Source organism: Malaclemys terrapin, chromosome 2 (assembly GCF_027887155.1).
Source record: "Malaclemys terrapin pileata isolate rMalTer1 chromosome 2, rMalTer1.hap1, whole genome shotgun sequence".
NCBI classification, from domain to species: Eukaryota; Metazoa; Chordata; order Testudines; family Emydidae; genus Malaclemys; species Malaclemys terrapin.
The window spans coordinates 198,215,984-198,231,472 of NC_071506.1; the positions used below are offsets into that span (position 1 = coordinate 198,215,984).

General features: G+C 37.1%; 1 protein-coding gene across 2 annotated transcripts in view; it reads right to left on the reverse strand.

Moving 5' to 3' along the window:
- Positions 1-554: 554 nt before the first annotated feature.
- The window catches only part of SEPTIN7 (septin 7), a 115,029-nt gene continuing 100,094 nt past the window's right edge, over positions 555-15,489 (reverse strand). Inside the window, exons 10-14 of one of the 2 annotated variants that reach the window (XM_054019279.1) lie at positions 15,112-15,237; positions 9,219-9,239; positions 5,976-6,111; positions 2,336-2,475; positions 555-1,769 (exon numbers count right to left, since the gene is read on the reverse strand). In XM_054019279.1, the coding sequence (XP_053875254.1) occupies positions 1,730-1,769; positions 2,336-2,475; positions 5,976-6,111; positions 9,219-9,239; positions 15,112-15,237 (463 nt within the window). In that variant the 3' untranslated portion in view covers positions 555-1,729. The remainder of the gene's footprint in view (positions 1,770-2,335; positions 2,476-5,975; positions 6,112-9,218; positions 9,240-15,111; positions 15,238-15,489) is intronic. The other variant, XM_054019280.1, reaches the window with a different exon arrangement.

Below are 15,489 nucleotides of genomic sequence, written 5' to 3' on the forward strand. Positions count from 1 at the left end.
CTTATCACAAATCAGGACTATAATCATTTCAAAGTAACACGTCTGGTTAAGCAAAGTGTCTTTAGGATTCTCTTCCCCCATTAAAGAAGTCCCTTCAGGTAACTATTGTTTCCTGCAATGTAGAACAAATTGGGAAGTATGCTGCCATTTCTATTTTCTGAAAAATGTCAACATGAATCTCAGTTCTTTTGCCTCTATAATGGCAACTAAAGCTTAGTACATTCTCCTGTGTAAGGTTCAAGCATTTTACAAGCTACATGCCACCTTCCCAGCTACCAAGTTCAGTTCAGTTTGACTCGCTTACATTTTTGATAAGCAGTGGAAAAATTCCAGAGGCTACAGCCATCCCCTAGTGCCATTGATAACCATGAATACTTAAAACTTCTGGATGGAGTAATGGAGACTCACCCAGGGAAAATATCAGAAAAGGTGTCTGAACACCTTACTATTTTGGACAATACAAAAAAAAAATGCATGAAAAGTTGATGCCCTCTTCTGGATAAGAAGTTTTTAGTTTGAAGTTTCAGGGCACAATTAATCATGTATAGTACTCAGCCACTTAAACATGTTTTATTAGGTCAATAACCCACAGATTGAATACACTTGTCCACCCCTTAACTGGGAACTTGACATAGACAGACTAAATGCAAAGTTAATCTTTATATCTAAGCGTGGTTACATTGAAATATTTCCCATAGTGAATACTTTGCTATGCAATTCCTTGAAAGCGTATCACACATCAGCAGGTTACATCACAACATTGTTTATTATGTGACTTTTTACAATACAAACAAAAATACAGAAATGCAGTATATGAATACAGCTAAATGCAAAATGGTGACTTTTCCAAGAGGCCATGATTCCCATTTCTAGTAAAATAAAGAAAGACTGCACACAGGTAGAAACAGGTTGGTAGTTAACTCCACAATTTTGCCTAAAAATGACCTATAAATGCATTTTCCTGCTACTTACCATAAAATGTAAAAAGGGAGTTAAAGGAAAGATTTACTCACTGGTTCCTACCATATGAAAGAAGCTATATTCTATTTAGCAGGGCCAATATATGAAAAAATATCTAAATTAAATGTTATTACAAAAATGAAGCAGTAATGAAATTTTTCTGGCTAAAGAAGTTACTAAATGAGGATAGCATATATTTAAAGAATCCAAAACAAAGAAGGGTTGTTATAAAAAGCTTTTAGGTGCACTGTAAGCCTATAAGTTTGTTTTTCCATGTGTATTTTTAAACAATGGAAGTGTCAAAAATAGGGTCAATTGTGTTAGACTAAATTACATTATTGTATATGCTGCACTGAATGGAATTCTTGTATTATAATAGAGAAGCATAGTTTGTATCATATTATGGCAATTTATCCTCACTGAAAACCTTCCAGAGTCCTTGTATTTTGGAATATCCTGTAAACAAAAAAAACCCACCAGAACATGATTGTACAACAGTAAAATGTTTTCTTTTGTGTTAAAATGACATCTGTTTTAAAAAGGAAAAAAAGGAAAAAGTACTTAGAGCTGTTATTTTTCCAAGTACACAACATCCTAGACAATTCAAGGCATCTCAATCTCCATCAAAATTAACAAAAAATTTGTCATGCTGTTAAATCCATTGTTATGGATACAACTGGTGCAAAATTGGTCAAACGGATCCAACGAACACTGATGTCCAGGCTGGCATATTGGCAACTAATACATAACTGGTGGTCAATAGATGTATTTAAAAGATCTTCCCTTTCTTCTTGTTCTTTTCCAAAGTTCTAAGAAAATAAAACATTTTAAAATAAAATTTTATGGATAACAAAATTCAGCACATTATGTATATATTTTCAAAATATGCAATTTTCAGCTGTCCTAGTTTAGACACAGGAAGGAATTTTCCTTGGCATACTATGCACACAGCACTGGCATAGCAATATTTTTGCCATTACACTCCTACTTCCAGGAGATGGAAGATCTGATGCTTTCAGTCAGATGTTTGAGTTCCCAGCCCTCAAATAAAAGCCGAAGAAAAGTAAGTAAGAAAAGTAAGCCTTCAAATTCTAATAAAGTTTTCCTACAGTGATGAATGGTACCTGTTGAGGTTAGTTTTATTTAGCAAGTACTGAACATGTGTGCCTGCTATAGAAGTTAGGGTTCTCCCTGTTTCCAAAATATGCTCAGATATACGAAAGAGCAGTGTGACATTTTGAATGGGCCAAGCAAAAATTTTGATTGTCAAGCTGTGTAGAGATGTATTAAGATGATCAAATTTTCTTTTAATAATAATTATTACAGAACATGTGGAACATTAGAAACAAACAACTTTAGCAAAAATCCTACGTACCTGGAAGAATTCTGTTGTTCCAAAATACGCTGTTGAGTTTCCCAGTTCACTTTCTCATCCTCAAACTGGCGGCGCTTTTCCTCTAATTCTTTATGCTGCGCCTCCAAGTTCTTTTTCATTTGTTCATGGCGTCGTTGGAGCTAAGAAATTGAGGCAAAGTACATAGTCAAAAACTGCACAATCACTGCAACATTAGGAACAAGGTTAGGAGTTGTATTGTACAGTATGCCACATCACCTACGGTAACTAAGTGAGGACCCTGGTTAGAGACCAAAACTGTTGATTCCACTCTTTACCACTTCTAACCTATCTTCTTCACCATCTTCCCTCCAAACTTCTTGAGCATGCGGACTATACCTCCTGCCTTTATAATCTATAATGCTCTAATGCCTCAAAGCCACAATCCCATTATACAATCATAAAAGTGATGGTCCCTGGCCCAGAGAGTTTACAATCCAAGCAGAAGACTAGAAACAAACAGCTGGAGACAGACAGGGGGAGCACAAAGCCACAAGATGATTAGAACAGTATAAACACTGATCATAGCCAACCAGCCACCTAGCCAATCACAATCAATAGAAGAGTCTCTTCAGTTTCATGCTAGATCTACTGCTTTTGAAGCAGACCACCTGTTCTAGAATGTCTCTCTGGGGGTGGAGAGAGCATAGGGTCAAGGTGTTAAAAATCTCTCTCTACTAGCTGCTAAGTGGTGTTTAAAAACATGTTAAAATAGGTTAGCTAACATGTTTTAAAACACCACCTTTCTCCCTAGTCTAGATAGGGCCTAAATGACTGACATCCTCTGGACATGTCACTGGCAATAGCTGTTCATCTTCCCCTTCCCTCCACTCCCCTCTCGATTAAAAAGTCCACCATACTCCCCCTCATGGTGCCAGCATAACCCCATACCGCAGACTGAGCCTACACCAAAAACAGGGGTTTCTCCATCACGGTAGGAACTCCACCTCCTCCAGTAACATTGGCTATGTCAACAAACATTTTTTCATTCACCTACCTGCATTTACACTGGGGACTAGGTTGGCAAAGCTATGGGTCTCAGGGGTGAGGATTTTTCACACCCCTGAGTGCTGTAGCTATGTCAACCTAAATTATAAGTAGACCAGGCCTGACTCCCTTCACTGGCTTCCTCTCCCCTTTGATATCAGATACAAGCTTTTAATTCTTACTTTCAAAGCTGTGCACAACCCAATCTATATTTACATTGCTGGTCTTATTTTCTCCTACCCTTCACCTGTCTGTGCTCCTCTCAAGCCTCCTTCCCAAATGCCCCTTGTATTGTCTCTTGCTCTTGCCTTCACACTTGATTTCAGTTCAGAACTCCTTCCTCTACTTGTTTGCCAATCTCTCAGCATTCAATCTCACTGAAAACAGAGGTGTTTCAGAACTTCATTTAAATAAAGCATTGCAGCCTTGATCTTTAACCTATATTATATCCCACATACAACACTTGGACAAAGTTGTGGTTGCTAATATACTATCAACAGAGCCATCTAGAGTGTACACACCTCTCACAACTCAGTCTGAAAGTTAAGGTATCTTTGCTGACAGAATGTAAAAGCATATCTAAATACTTTACATGAATTCTTCCCAAACTGAAGTAAAAGTTAAGGTTAAGGCTGTGTTTTGAGTATGCCTATTAGGAATTATAGTGTTTGTTGTGGGTAGCTGTATGTAAAATGGAGGCCAGGAACATCTGGATATTATGGTATAGGTAGTAAGATGCAAATTGTGGTTGGTTTAGATATCAATACTGATGTAACTGGTGATTTTCTTGATTCTGTGTGACTGCACTGACAAGCAACCATATAACTTCAACAACCATAACTATGTTAAAAATGTTTTTTTGGGGGGAGGGGGGAGGAGAAATTTCCAGGACTATTAGGAAAAGTTAAAATGCAGCTGTCATATAACAATATATGCTCTGATAAGGCCTTTGAAAGTCCACCATAGTAAAGCAGCCAATCTCTGCAGGGCTCTCTCCTGAAGACTTTGTGATCTGTAGGTGGGTCTGTGCTTTTATCCATGTTGAAAGTGTACTAATGTGTGCAAAGGTTAACATGAATAAATAATACACCCCTTGTCACTCTTATGTTTGTCTCCTTTCACGTAGCCCATGTTCTCTGTAACTCTCCAACCTCTTCCACACACATATCCAGTACAGTTTTCTTCATGCTCCAGGTCTTCTACATCTCTTCCCTCCATGACCTGTGTCCTGAAAGAGGTTTTCGTGCACCAGGCCCATAGTACACTCATCCTAAAGTACTCAGACATACTCCCTGAACTCAATTCAAATCTCCCGGTCTATACCCCCTCTGCTGTCTTTGAACTTGTACAACTTAATTTTGTACATGTTTACAAGTTCAACAGGGAGCAGAAAGCATACAATGGGGAAGGCAGTAAGGGTTGAGAGAGGTTATGGAAGCAGACTTTAGTGGACTGGATATGTAATAGAAGAGAGTTTGGGTAGTGGGGGAGGACAACCGGGCTGGATAGTGAAAAGTAGCAGGGTATCACTGTCCACTTCTCTCCCATTGTTCTGCCTGCCTCCTTGGCTCCTCAAAGAGCGGCTGGCAGGGGTTCTGTAAGTGCTATTACTCCAAGCTTCCTGTAGGCCTGCTAAGATTTTTTTAATTTGCAGGTATGGTTGTTGCACCAGGCTTCTTTGGAGAAGCTGCCTCCTAGCAGAGCTACAAAATCCACTTGTTTGATTTGTTTTACAAATGTGCCCATAGGTCCCAATCAGGATCAGAACCCCACTGTGTTAAGAACTGTTAAACATGTAATGGCCCAGGTCTGCACTACAAAGTTTTGCCAGCGTAGCTATGTCAGTAAGCTGTGTGGTTAAAAAAAAAAAGAAATCATGCCCCTGACAGATAGCTTGTCGGCCAAAACATCTCTATAGACGCAGCTTATATTGGCAAAACAGTCATTATGCCAGTATATGCGGTGTCTTCAGAAGGTGGATTTGCTGGTTTAGCTATATTGGCAAAGCCGTTGTATGACAGACTAGCCCAGTCTCTGCTCTGAAGAGTTTACAATCTAAAACAATTGATGTACAAAGGGACATGAGAGGTGAGTGAGTCAAATTATAGAATTTTTATATAGATTTTCAATTTTAAAAAGTCACAAAAGTTGAAACGGTTGCAAGCAATACCTGTCTACTCCTTAAACTAACCATCATGAACTGGTTGATTTGTTACAGGCATTATGGCAGAGTAGTCAAAGGATTTCAAGAAAGGCCTTTATTATTGATAAAAGATTCATATTATATAGTGCATAAATTAGCTGAAGTCCACAGTAACGTTTTAGGGCACCAAAGACAGACATGACACTACAGGAGAGATTTTTAGTATGCTATGATTATGGAAGTGAAACGAGGGGATGTTTAAATGTCAAAGTTATCTTGAAAATACATGCTTGCCTCCTTTATTTAAATAGTGTAACTTGGGTAATTATTAGTGAATTTCATTTAAATTCTAATTTAAGGTTATATTCTTAACTATGGAGTCATGAGGGAACCTCCAAAACATGTGTATGTTACAGTGTCTTTGAGGAAAGGATTCTCTCCCCATTGTCAGCACTGAGCACGTTATTGTCATTTAATACACATTTTGGTTACCTCAGCTTCAGAGTCCTTCAGTTTCTGAACTTTTTCTTTGACCTTCATTTCAAAGACCTGCTCCATTTCCATCTCCATTTTTTTCATTTTGGCCACATGCTCTCTCCTCTCTTCTTCCATCTGTGCCAGAGGGCTCCTGCCATAAACCCAGAGCAGGTTAACCAATAAGGAAGTGATCTTTTTTGCAATACAAGATGACATTGAAAGGTAAGGCAAACAAAAAACAAGACATTAAATGGAACGATGAGTCTGCATGTGCCTCCATCTTAAGTTAAAAGTTCATAATTTCAGAAGACTGCATATGTTCAATCAAACCAATGTTAAACTATGAAAAGAGACATATGATTTATTTCATAGTTTAAACATCTTACATTTTTTATATTTAAATTTAGGTTAAATATAATGCAATCATATGTTGAGAATTCTTTACTTACTACCTTTAATAGAACCGCTAGGCCAGTGGTTCTAAACCTGTGGCCCGAGGGCTGCTTCTGGCCCAATCAGCACAGAGCTGCGGCCCATGTGACATCTTCAGGGCAAAAGAGGTAGTATTGGATGCGACCCACAGTGGTAAATAGGTTGAGAACCACTGCGTTAGGGGAAAGTCAAATCAGGAAAAATTCAGTAACGAAAACTCAAAAATAAAAGTGGCATCTTCCTAGTGATCTTCCAACGCTACAGCCCCTCCAATCACCAAAATACTTGTGCACACAAAAATGAAAAGATAGCCTTAAACTAGAACAGAGCAAGAGAAAAAGAAAGTGTTGCAGGTAGAGAAACTGATTTTTAAATCTTAATTTCTAAGGGAATTATCAAATAAATGTAAGTTCATAATTTCAGCGTTGTGTTAAATACAGTCTTTTCCTGTGCTTGATTCTTTTGAACGCACAGCAATTTTGAGAGGTTTTGAGCAGTTGGACTTCAGATTTATTTGTGGAAGTGTTATTAGCATGGAATATTTTGCTTTGTAAAATGTTCCTAATTCAAATACATGTTTTTAATTTTTTTCCAGACACTTTCAGGCAACTGATTTACTAATCTTGCTACTCAGTTTAAAATAGCATTTTAGAAATGTTATAGTCTTCTATGTTCTGTAAAATCCAGCATAGACTCATTATATATTTCACTCTTTCTGGCTAATGGTTAGATAATGTATACACTCAGCCCCTTGTAAGAGTAATTTTTTTGGTACTCAAACATTAAGAACAGCCGGAACAAATTAATTTCAGCCTGAACATGTATGTTTTTCAAAAACATTTGAAAAAATGAGCTCTAACTAGCATATGAATGTAATAATATAATATAATATATATATATATATATATATATATATATATATATATATATATATATATACACACACACACACACACACACACACACACACACACACACACACATCTGTTTGCGTTATCACTCTCTTGGATATTTACATACACACACAAAACAAAAATGATAAATGAGCAGGGAATGTTTATCCATCTAAGATGGTCCGACCTTCATCTAAGAAAGCAAACAGTATTTGGAGTTGCTAGGTGTGATTACATCAAAAATAAAGTATTTGCTTTTTGTGCTTGAATGTGTTTTATGCTTTCAGAATTCTCCTAAAAGTATCTGAGGTAGAGTAAAGCATTTCTAATATGCAGTGCGCCCCTTTCATTCAAAACTTGCAACTCATTCTTTTAGGAGAGGGAAATAGGATTCAAAATGTGTAGTCAGTGCAATGGAGGGTGTGTCAAACATGTATGAATTGTTTTGACTATTCATAGCTCATTTTTTACGTATAACTCAGCTATTATTGCCACTAATGAAGTGAAAATGAAATGTATCCTATGAAATCAAGGCCAACTGAACAGTTTTTAAATTCCAGCATTTTCAAATATGTGCTTCAGAAGGTGACAATTTTAGGTATTTTTGAGATGTATCTGAACTGATTTGCAAAATTTAGAGCAGCAGACCAAATGTTAGCAGCATACTAGATTTCAAATGGAAACTGATCCTACTCCAAATTCAGGATTTACTTTTACTGTACAAAGGTTGATTGTTAGCATCTGTACCTTTTGTTGATGAAAATAGCATATAATGGAGTGCTGTTTGATTACAAACCCAGTACCATAATACATAAAACCAATTCATGAGAGGAGCGTGCAACATCAGTTGTAATGTTTTAGTGAATTTGAGTAGTAGTGTTTTTGTGTAAACAAACACATTGTCAAAACATTACAAAATTTAACTTCCTGAAGATATTAACATACCTTTCTTTGAGAGACATTTAAAGTTTTAAAGTTTCTATTCTATGTAAAGAACCATGGACCTAGGGGCCTCAGTCCTACTGCCACTGAAGTCACTGCCAAGACCCCCATTGACTTCAAATGGGAACAGAACTGGCTCCCTAATGACACCAGAACCTAAGAATTGGGTAGGTATGTCTTCCAAGCCATATTTTCAAGAAAATTGTTCAGATTTCCCCCAAAATGTCAAGTCTTAGCCTCCCTGGAGAGTTCAGTAAGCTAGCAGGCCAATATCCACTGTGGAGTTCTTTATGAGTGGATCAGTACACAGTTCTCATTCTGATAAGCAATATCTAGAGAAATCAATGGGGTTTAAGCACAAAGGAAAAGGGAAGTTCAATAAAGCATCAGGAACACTCCCACCCTACCCATAAAAAATAATATACATGTGTAATATTAACTCTAAGGTTTAGAGAAAGCTTATGTTATTCTATGTATACACAAAGTGGAACCTCTGCAAGCCATTGTATGATAAAGCCATAGTCAAATGAATTTGACTAAACTAACAAGTTTGCCAGTTTAACCCCTCCTTAAACAGCTGGAAATTTAGAGATGTGGAATTTTCATTACTTAAATTCTCAGTAAGCACTAATATAACTAGTACTCCAGAACTAATGAGAGACTGCAGAGCCAATCTGGGTGAATTACATAATTTACATACATCTTCAACCACTATAGTGCTCTTCCAGTCTTTGTTATTCTCATGCAATTTGACCGAAATCTTTCAAAAGAAAGATGGAGTGTTCTATGAAGAATATTTGCCACTGAAGATATTTATAACTTTTAATCTAAAATGTTAGAGCAGTTTTAGAACAAAAAGCACTAAAGTAAAAACAGATGCAGAAGCTGAATAACAGGAAAACTTAAATTTTGTAACACTTAACATTAAAGGTCTTATGTGTTTAAAGAGCTTTTGTCTGAAGTCTTTGGAAAAATTTAAATTACCACTTACATGCCTTCAACTGTGTCAAATCTAAAAAACAAAAAATACAGAGGCTTAGCATGCTTAAATAAAACCACAAAAACTAAAAAGCAGGAATTAAAAAAGCAAATTCATTATAGATTCCTAAAGCTAATTAAAATTTGTTTTTTCCCCCAAAAGCAGATTTTCCACAGTAAAATGAAAGATTGTTAGTTAAAGCTGGTTATGTTTATTTCAAAATTCAGTTAATTAATCACTACACCATGTAAATATTAATGCAGATTTGATGTGCAGAGATATTTCAAAGACAGTTTACCTACAGTGGTGTGACTAAAGTACGCATGCTTTTGAAGTGATTTTACATATTTTAGTGACATTAACTTAACTACTTGCTCTAAGTAAGCTTTCTGAAACCAAAGTAATCCATCTCTAGGCTTATTTGCCTTATAAAATTTGTCACCTAATGAAGGTCATTATATTAAAAGTGAATGATGGATGTTATATTTAAAGAGAAAGACTGTTCAGGGGCTATAGAAACAGCACTTAACTTTACTAGCCAGCAGAGGTCTCACAGGAGGCTATACTCAACAGCACTAAAAAGCATACAATGTAATTAAGTTTACATGGAGTATGGTATCTTAATTTGAGCTTGTTGTGTTAGTATCTCACTGACAATAGTAAAATCAGAAGAAAAGATCAGGTTTCAGCCTTCAGGAACTGGTATTTTTACATTAAATAATTTGCAACACAGTATGAAGCCATTCATACTATTAGGACTGCTCCCTAGAATTTCCTGTTCTGTCTATAGGAAGCGTAGAATCTTGGGTTTGTGGCAAGGTTATAAACATCTTAGGAACACAGTCAAAAGGAGTTAGAAGCAGTCTATGCTAAGAAGCAGTTAAAGGATCTACACATTGCGTATTTTGTTACTCTGTGTGACAGTTTATTGAACATATCTGTAGCCAGATAAGGCTTATCTTTATGTCATTTATACAAATATATACCTTTTGATAATAAAAACATGGTTTATTTTTAATCTCACTGAAAATGTCTATTTCACATGAAAAAGTGAATATACGACTTCTCAAATTAAGCAGTTTTGATTTCAAGTGCCAATTTTTGTATATGCCACACAGTGCACGTGTACAATTACACTTATTTGCATAGTGTGAAGAGACAAGTTATCCATATACCTGAAGGTTACCCTTTGACATAATATTTTTTAGAGATGGGATGATGTTGAAAATGTGAAGGAATCAGACACTAAACCTAAAATACAAAAAGGCTACGTAATCATGGAAAAAACATGCTTTGGATTTCTCTTAAGCTAATGTGTTATTTGTAGAACAGCTGATTATAATATCTGCAAAGCAAGGGAGGAATTCAAGGCAGTCATTACAAGGCCAGAAAAATTGTTTTGTTTTGGTGCATTTGGACAATACAGAATATATCTTGTAGCACATATTACTAATTCTGTTTTCATAGTCAATCACTGAGGTTTGTTCAAAGACATGAGCTAACATTTACTCAAGGAACAGAGCTGCAAAGGCTAATATGTTTACATTACCACCACCAGGAGCAGAGTGAGTGAGTGAGTGATACTTTCTCACAAGGAACTGCGTAGCCACAATAAACTCAACATTTAATACAAAATATTACAAAATACAGCTTTCAAATATGACCCATAAGTACTTTTGATAGAGAGAGTGCTCCATTGAGGTCAGTAAATCTCTGATTAATCACTAGCAAGGTGAATGCAAGGTTTCTGAAGTTTTATGAATGGGCTCACCCACTTCACATGCTCCCCTAACAGCCACAAAAATTCTGAAATAAGTTAGAACCACAAACTATCTGCCAGAGGTGTCAGACACTTTGCAGAAAGAAGGGACTGCTTTTGTCTATCACAGCACAAGAAAAATGGCTCAAGCATTGCCTCAGATGGTTTTGTCTGTGTCAGCCCCAGAAATCACATCAGCCACAGAGAGTAGAGGTTTCTTAGTGAGAGCAAAAATAAGCCTAAGACTCCAGAGGGGAGGCACAAATGAAGTGTATTTGTTTTCTTTTCCTTCTTTCTATGAAAGAATACACATGGCAGCCAGATGTGGCTACAGAGATCATCTTCCTATATGTTGCTCTAAATCTGGCAGGAATCAAAACTGGAAAAGCACAGTAAGGCAGCTCTGGAGTGGGAGAATGTGGGTGGTGACCAGTTATTCTGCCTGTTAGAATGAGCAAGGAATCCAATGTCTGCACTGTCAGAGTCAAACAGGAGTTATGCTGTAAAACCCAAGTAGCTCCAGAAAGTTATCGTCTGCATTAAACAGCTGTGTTACATTAATTACATTCTTTTCAAATCAATCCCTTGGAATGTATGGTTACTGTTCTAACCTACAAACTAATTTATACATCTTCTACTCTTACTGATAACTGTACATAATTCTAAAAGTGCCCCAAAATAAAGGAAAATACTCTATTAAAACTGTTATTGAAGTGTACTGTTTCATGAAAACTACATAATTTGACTCCATTCTCTTTGCTCTTTTCCTTTAATAAAGAGTTATTGGATACAAATATAGACCCTTAAAGATGGTCAGTGTTTCAATTTGTGACAATACTTATAAAACAGATGCTGTGGCTCAAAAATTCTTATGGATGAAGCAACTGTTTGGTGAGAACAGTGACAGCCCATTTTTAATTAATATAAAAATCTGAAATGTTTCTATTTTTCAAAAAAGGGCAAGGTAAGAATTTACAATAGGAGCAAACAATCTGAAGCAAAGTAGTGGTGTGTGTGTACTTATAAGATACTGGAGAGGTAGAAGGCAAAATGACAGTAAGCAAACCCAGTTTTCTCTATTTGAAAACGAGGCAGGAATCTGAGTGAGACTAAAAATTAATAAGGAAGGAACTGGGATGCTGAAAGGTTATGGGCCTCTGGTCTAGGATCTGAAGTTCTTTCAAAATCTGCAAGAAAATCTTTTTGCTTCTCTGCAAGGACTAAATCAGGTATTTGTAGATAACAGTAGCTCCACGATGAATGAAACGGAGGGCTCAAGCTGCCAACTAGCATGTAAATTTACTCTTTCTTTACCTCAGCTACACAGTAATGAAGTGCTATGATTCTTAATAGGATCCTAAACTGACTAGATTTGCCACAGAGAAAAAAGTGTTCAGAAGGGCATCTTTGACTTCATTAAATACATCCAGCTCAAAAGGCCAAACCAGGGACTGTAGTAAAGTGACTGGGGTGGTTTTGGAGGCAGGAGGTAAAATAATGAGCCATGCTTCTGAAAGAGAAGCCCACATCAGTACTAATCCAGACACTTATGAGAACTAAAAGCATAGGCAACACCTGCTCTGAATAGAAAGGTCTTAGTGATAAATAAGGCTACGTTTTAGTCATGGGTATTTTTTAGTAGAAGTCATGGACAGGTCATGGGCAGTAAACAAAAATTCACAGCCAGTGACCAGCCCATGACTTGTACTATATACCCCTGACTAAAACTTGGGTGCTATGGAAGGGCGGGGGCACCTGGGACCCCTGCTGCTACTGGGGGTGAGGGGGCGGCTGGCAGGCTCCTTACCTGGCTTTCTGTGGCTCCCAGAAGCAGCTGGCATGTCCCCCCGAGGTAAGTGCTGCCCAGAGCCCTAACCCCATCCCATACTCCCAACACCCTGCCTCAGCCCCCTCCCACACTCAAACTCCTGCTGCTGCTGGGGGAAGGGAGGCGGGGCATGGTGGCCTGAGACTGCCCTAGTAGTGGCAGGTGCCACTGGCCCAGGGGCTGCCCGCGGGCCAGCTGCACCTGCCACTGCAGAAGTTACAGAGGTCCCGGAAAGTCACGGAATCCGCAACAGACTTGCAGCCTTAGTGATAAATGATAAGTGCAGCAAATGTAACATTGGTTTTGGAACCTCTGAATACTGCACACAGAATCTGTAGCAAGCAGCACACAAAAAAGTTTTCAATATTAAGAACAAAGAATACAATTGTATATTGCATTTTAAGGATTTACAGTGTTCAGACTACATAACACATGGAGAGAGTTTGGGTTTGGGGACACAGACAAGTAGAAATCTGCTGACGAGGGACAAAATTGAAGTAAGGGTAAAGGTGTGAGATCAACAAAAAGTAAAACTTTGGAAGTCAAAGCACATGCAGTGTTTTCCCCTTACTTGACCCTTATTGTAAAAGCAATGGTATTAACTCCAAAATTACATCACAAAGTAAGTGTGATCAGTTTCTTTTGTTTTTGTTGCAACTTTACATGTCTTGAAGATTCCGAGTTTACATGACATCCACAATTTAATGAGCTTTATAAAACCCATGGAGAAGGCAGAACTTATCAGTCCAGGATACTATTACCACTTCAAAAAGAAAGCACCCTCAAGTTTTTTACACTTAACTGTATTCTTTTCTCCTCTCACCCCTACATGCCCAATTCAAACATCAAATTAAACTTTTACATTTCTCCCTTCCTCCCCAGTTCTCTTCATAATCACTCTACCCCATGAAGTATTTTCTCAATAAAATTACCAAAGAGTTGATCTGAGGGACGAGAAGGGGTATTATCGCACTCTTGCCCTCTCAATCAACCATGCTATGCTATTGTTGGCAACGCAGAGAAACTTTAAAAATAAATTTTAAATCTCTCTGTGAGCACTCAAGAGCCTCAAAGGATGTGGAGCAGGATGTTGTGCAAGGTGAGAAACTCTGTCATGTGTGTAACAACGTGACTAGTCAAAGAACAGATGCTGTTCTACTTTGGACTTCTCTTCACTCCAAAATTTGACTGTGTTTGAACTTGGTTGTGAAAAGCTGATTTAGTGACATGATTCTATTATGTGGCAGTCAGCGTAGCAGGGGGCACATGTTTAGCATCGTGCCAGCTAACTCATTCCTTCAGAACCATATTCAAACAGTAAAAAAATTTTTGTGTGGACAAGCCCTTAGTGTGAAATAGCCATCAGACTGAGATCTGCCCCTGCAAGAGATCAGGGATACCCCTCGCTGAAAAACAGCTGTACAATTGTGAGGCAGTCACTGTATAGGACCCCTACACTCTGATACTATATTAGAATGATATTCTATATTAGAATGATATTCTCAGTCAAAGAAGTATAGCATTCATGACTAACTTGCCTCAAGAATAATTAAAAAAAAACTTGAAATAATTTGACACTAGCTCCCTTAGACACACATTATATCTTCACTATTACATAGATGAATATACAAAATTTTAAAATGTGTACTGATATCTAACAATTCTTGAAAATAGCTAACTTATTTGTTATATAAACAGAATAGGAAGAATAAATAGAATTTATATTTTATGTTTCCATAATTTAAAATTAACTAGAATGGCATGCAAAGTACTACCATGAAAGGGACCAAAGTTTTTAGTTCTTTGTTCCTGCACCAGTTGGGGTTGAACTACTGCACTAGCAGCTTCCCTCTCACAAAGATATGGAGATGGAAAAACTGCTATGTGTTACTAACAAGTTTTATATCATGAGAGGCTTTGAAAAATACTAAGCAGAATCCACTGAAGATGGGGAAGAGAATGTGTGATTTTATTCTTAGTTATTAAGCACAAAGGTAAGGTGAATCCACTCTTCCTCAAAAACAAAGTATTGAGGACCAACATCAAGAAAAAGCACAGAAGCCAAACACAATTTGTGCCCAGAAATAGAAACCTCGATGTCCAAAAACTCTCAAATGATGAATATGCTTTAAAGATTCACAATGAACATTAAACTTCTTGCTTGTTTACACACAGCAGTTGTATAGGTTAGGTCGACTAAATAATTTTAGTGCTCTATTGTGTTTAGATGAGGCCTTCATAACTTGAGGTAACTGACTGAAATTAAGGAGAAAATATAGAATGGTGACCTCAAATATTGTTACAAACTTAACACTTACTTAGTTAGCTGCCCTTTGTTTTTGTTGTTGTCAACTCCATTGTACGTAACAGCTGCCAGTTTTCTGCTCCTGTAGTTCTCATAGTGTACGTTGTTAGTGACATCCTTCAGGTCCTGCATGTGAGTTCTGTCAACAGAAGTACAGGCTATCAGCAGAGTTCATTCTTCATTAATATCAAACAAGATCTGAAAATCAGATTAGAGGACCTTCATTTTGCAGACTTAATAATCTAATCAAATTTATTCTGTCCTATCGAAACAATGAGGATTTGAGAACCAATTTTTTTTCTTTTAAATATTCTTGTTCATGGGAGCACCAATATATAAGTCTACTGTTAAATTCTACATAACTAACTAATTTAAAGTGCTAATCAGTAAG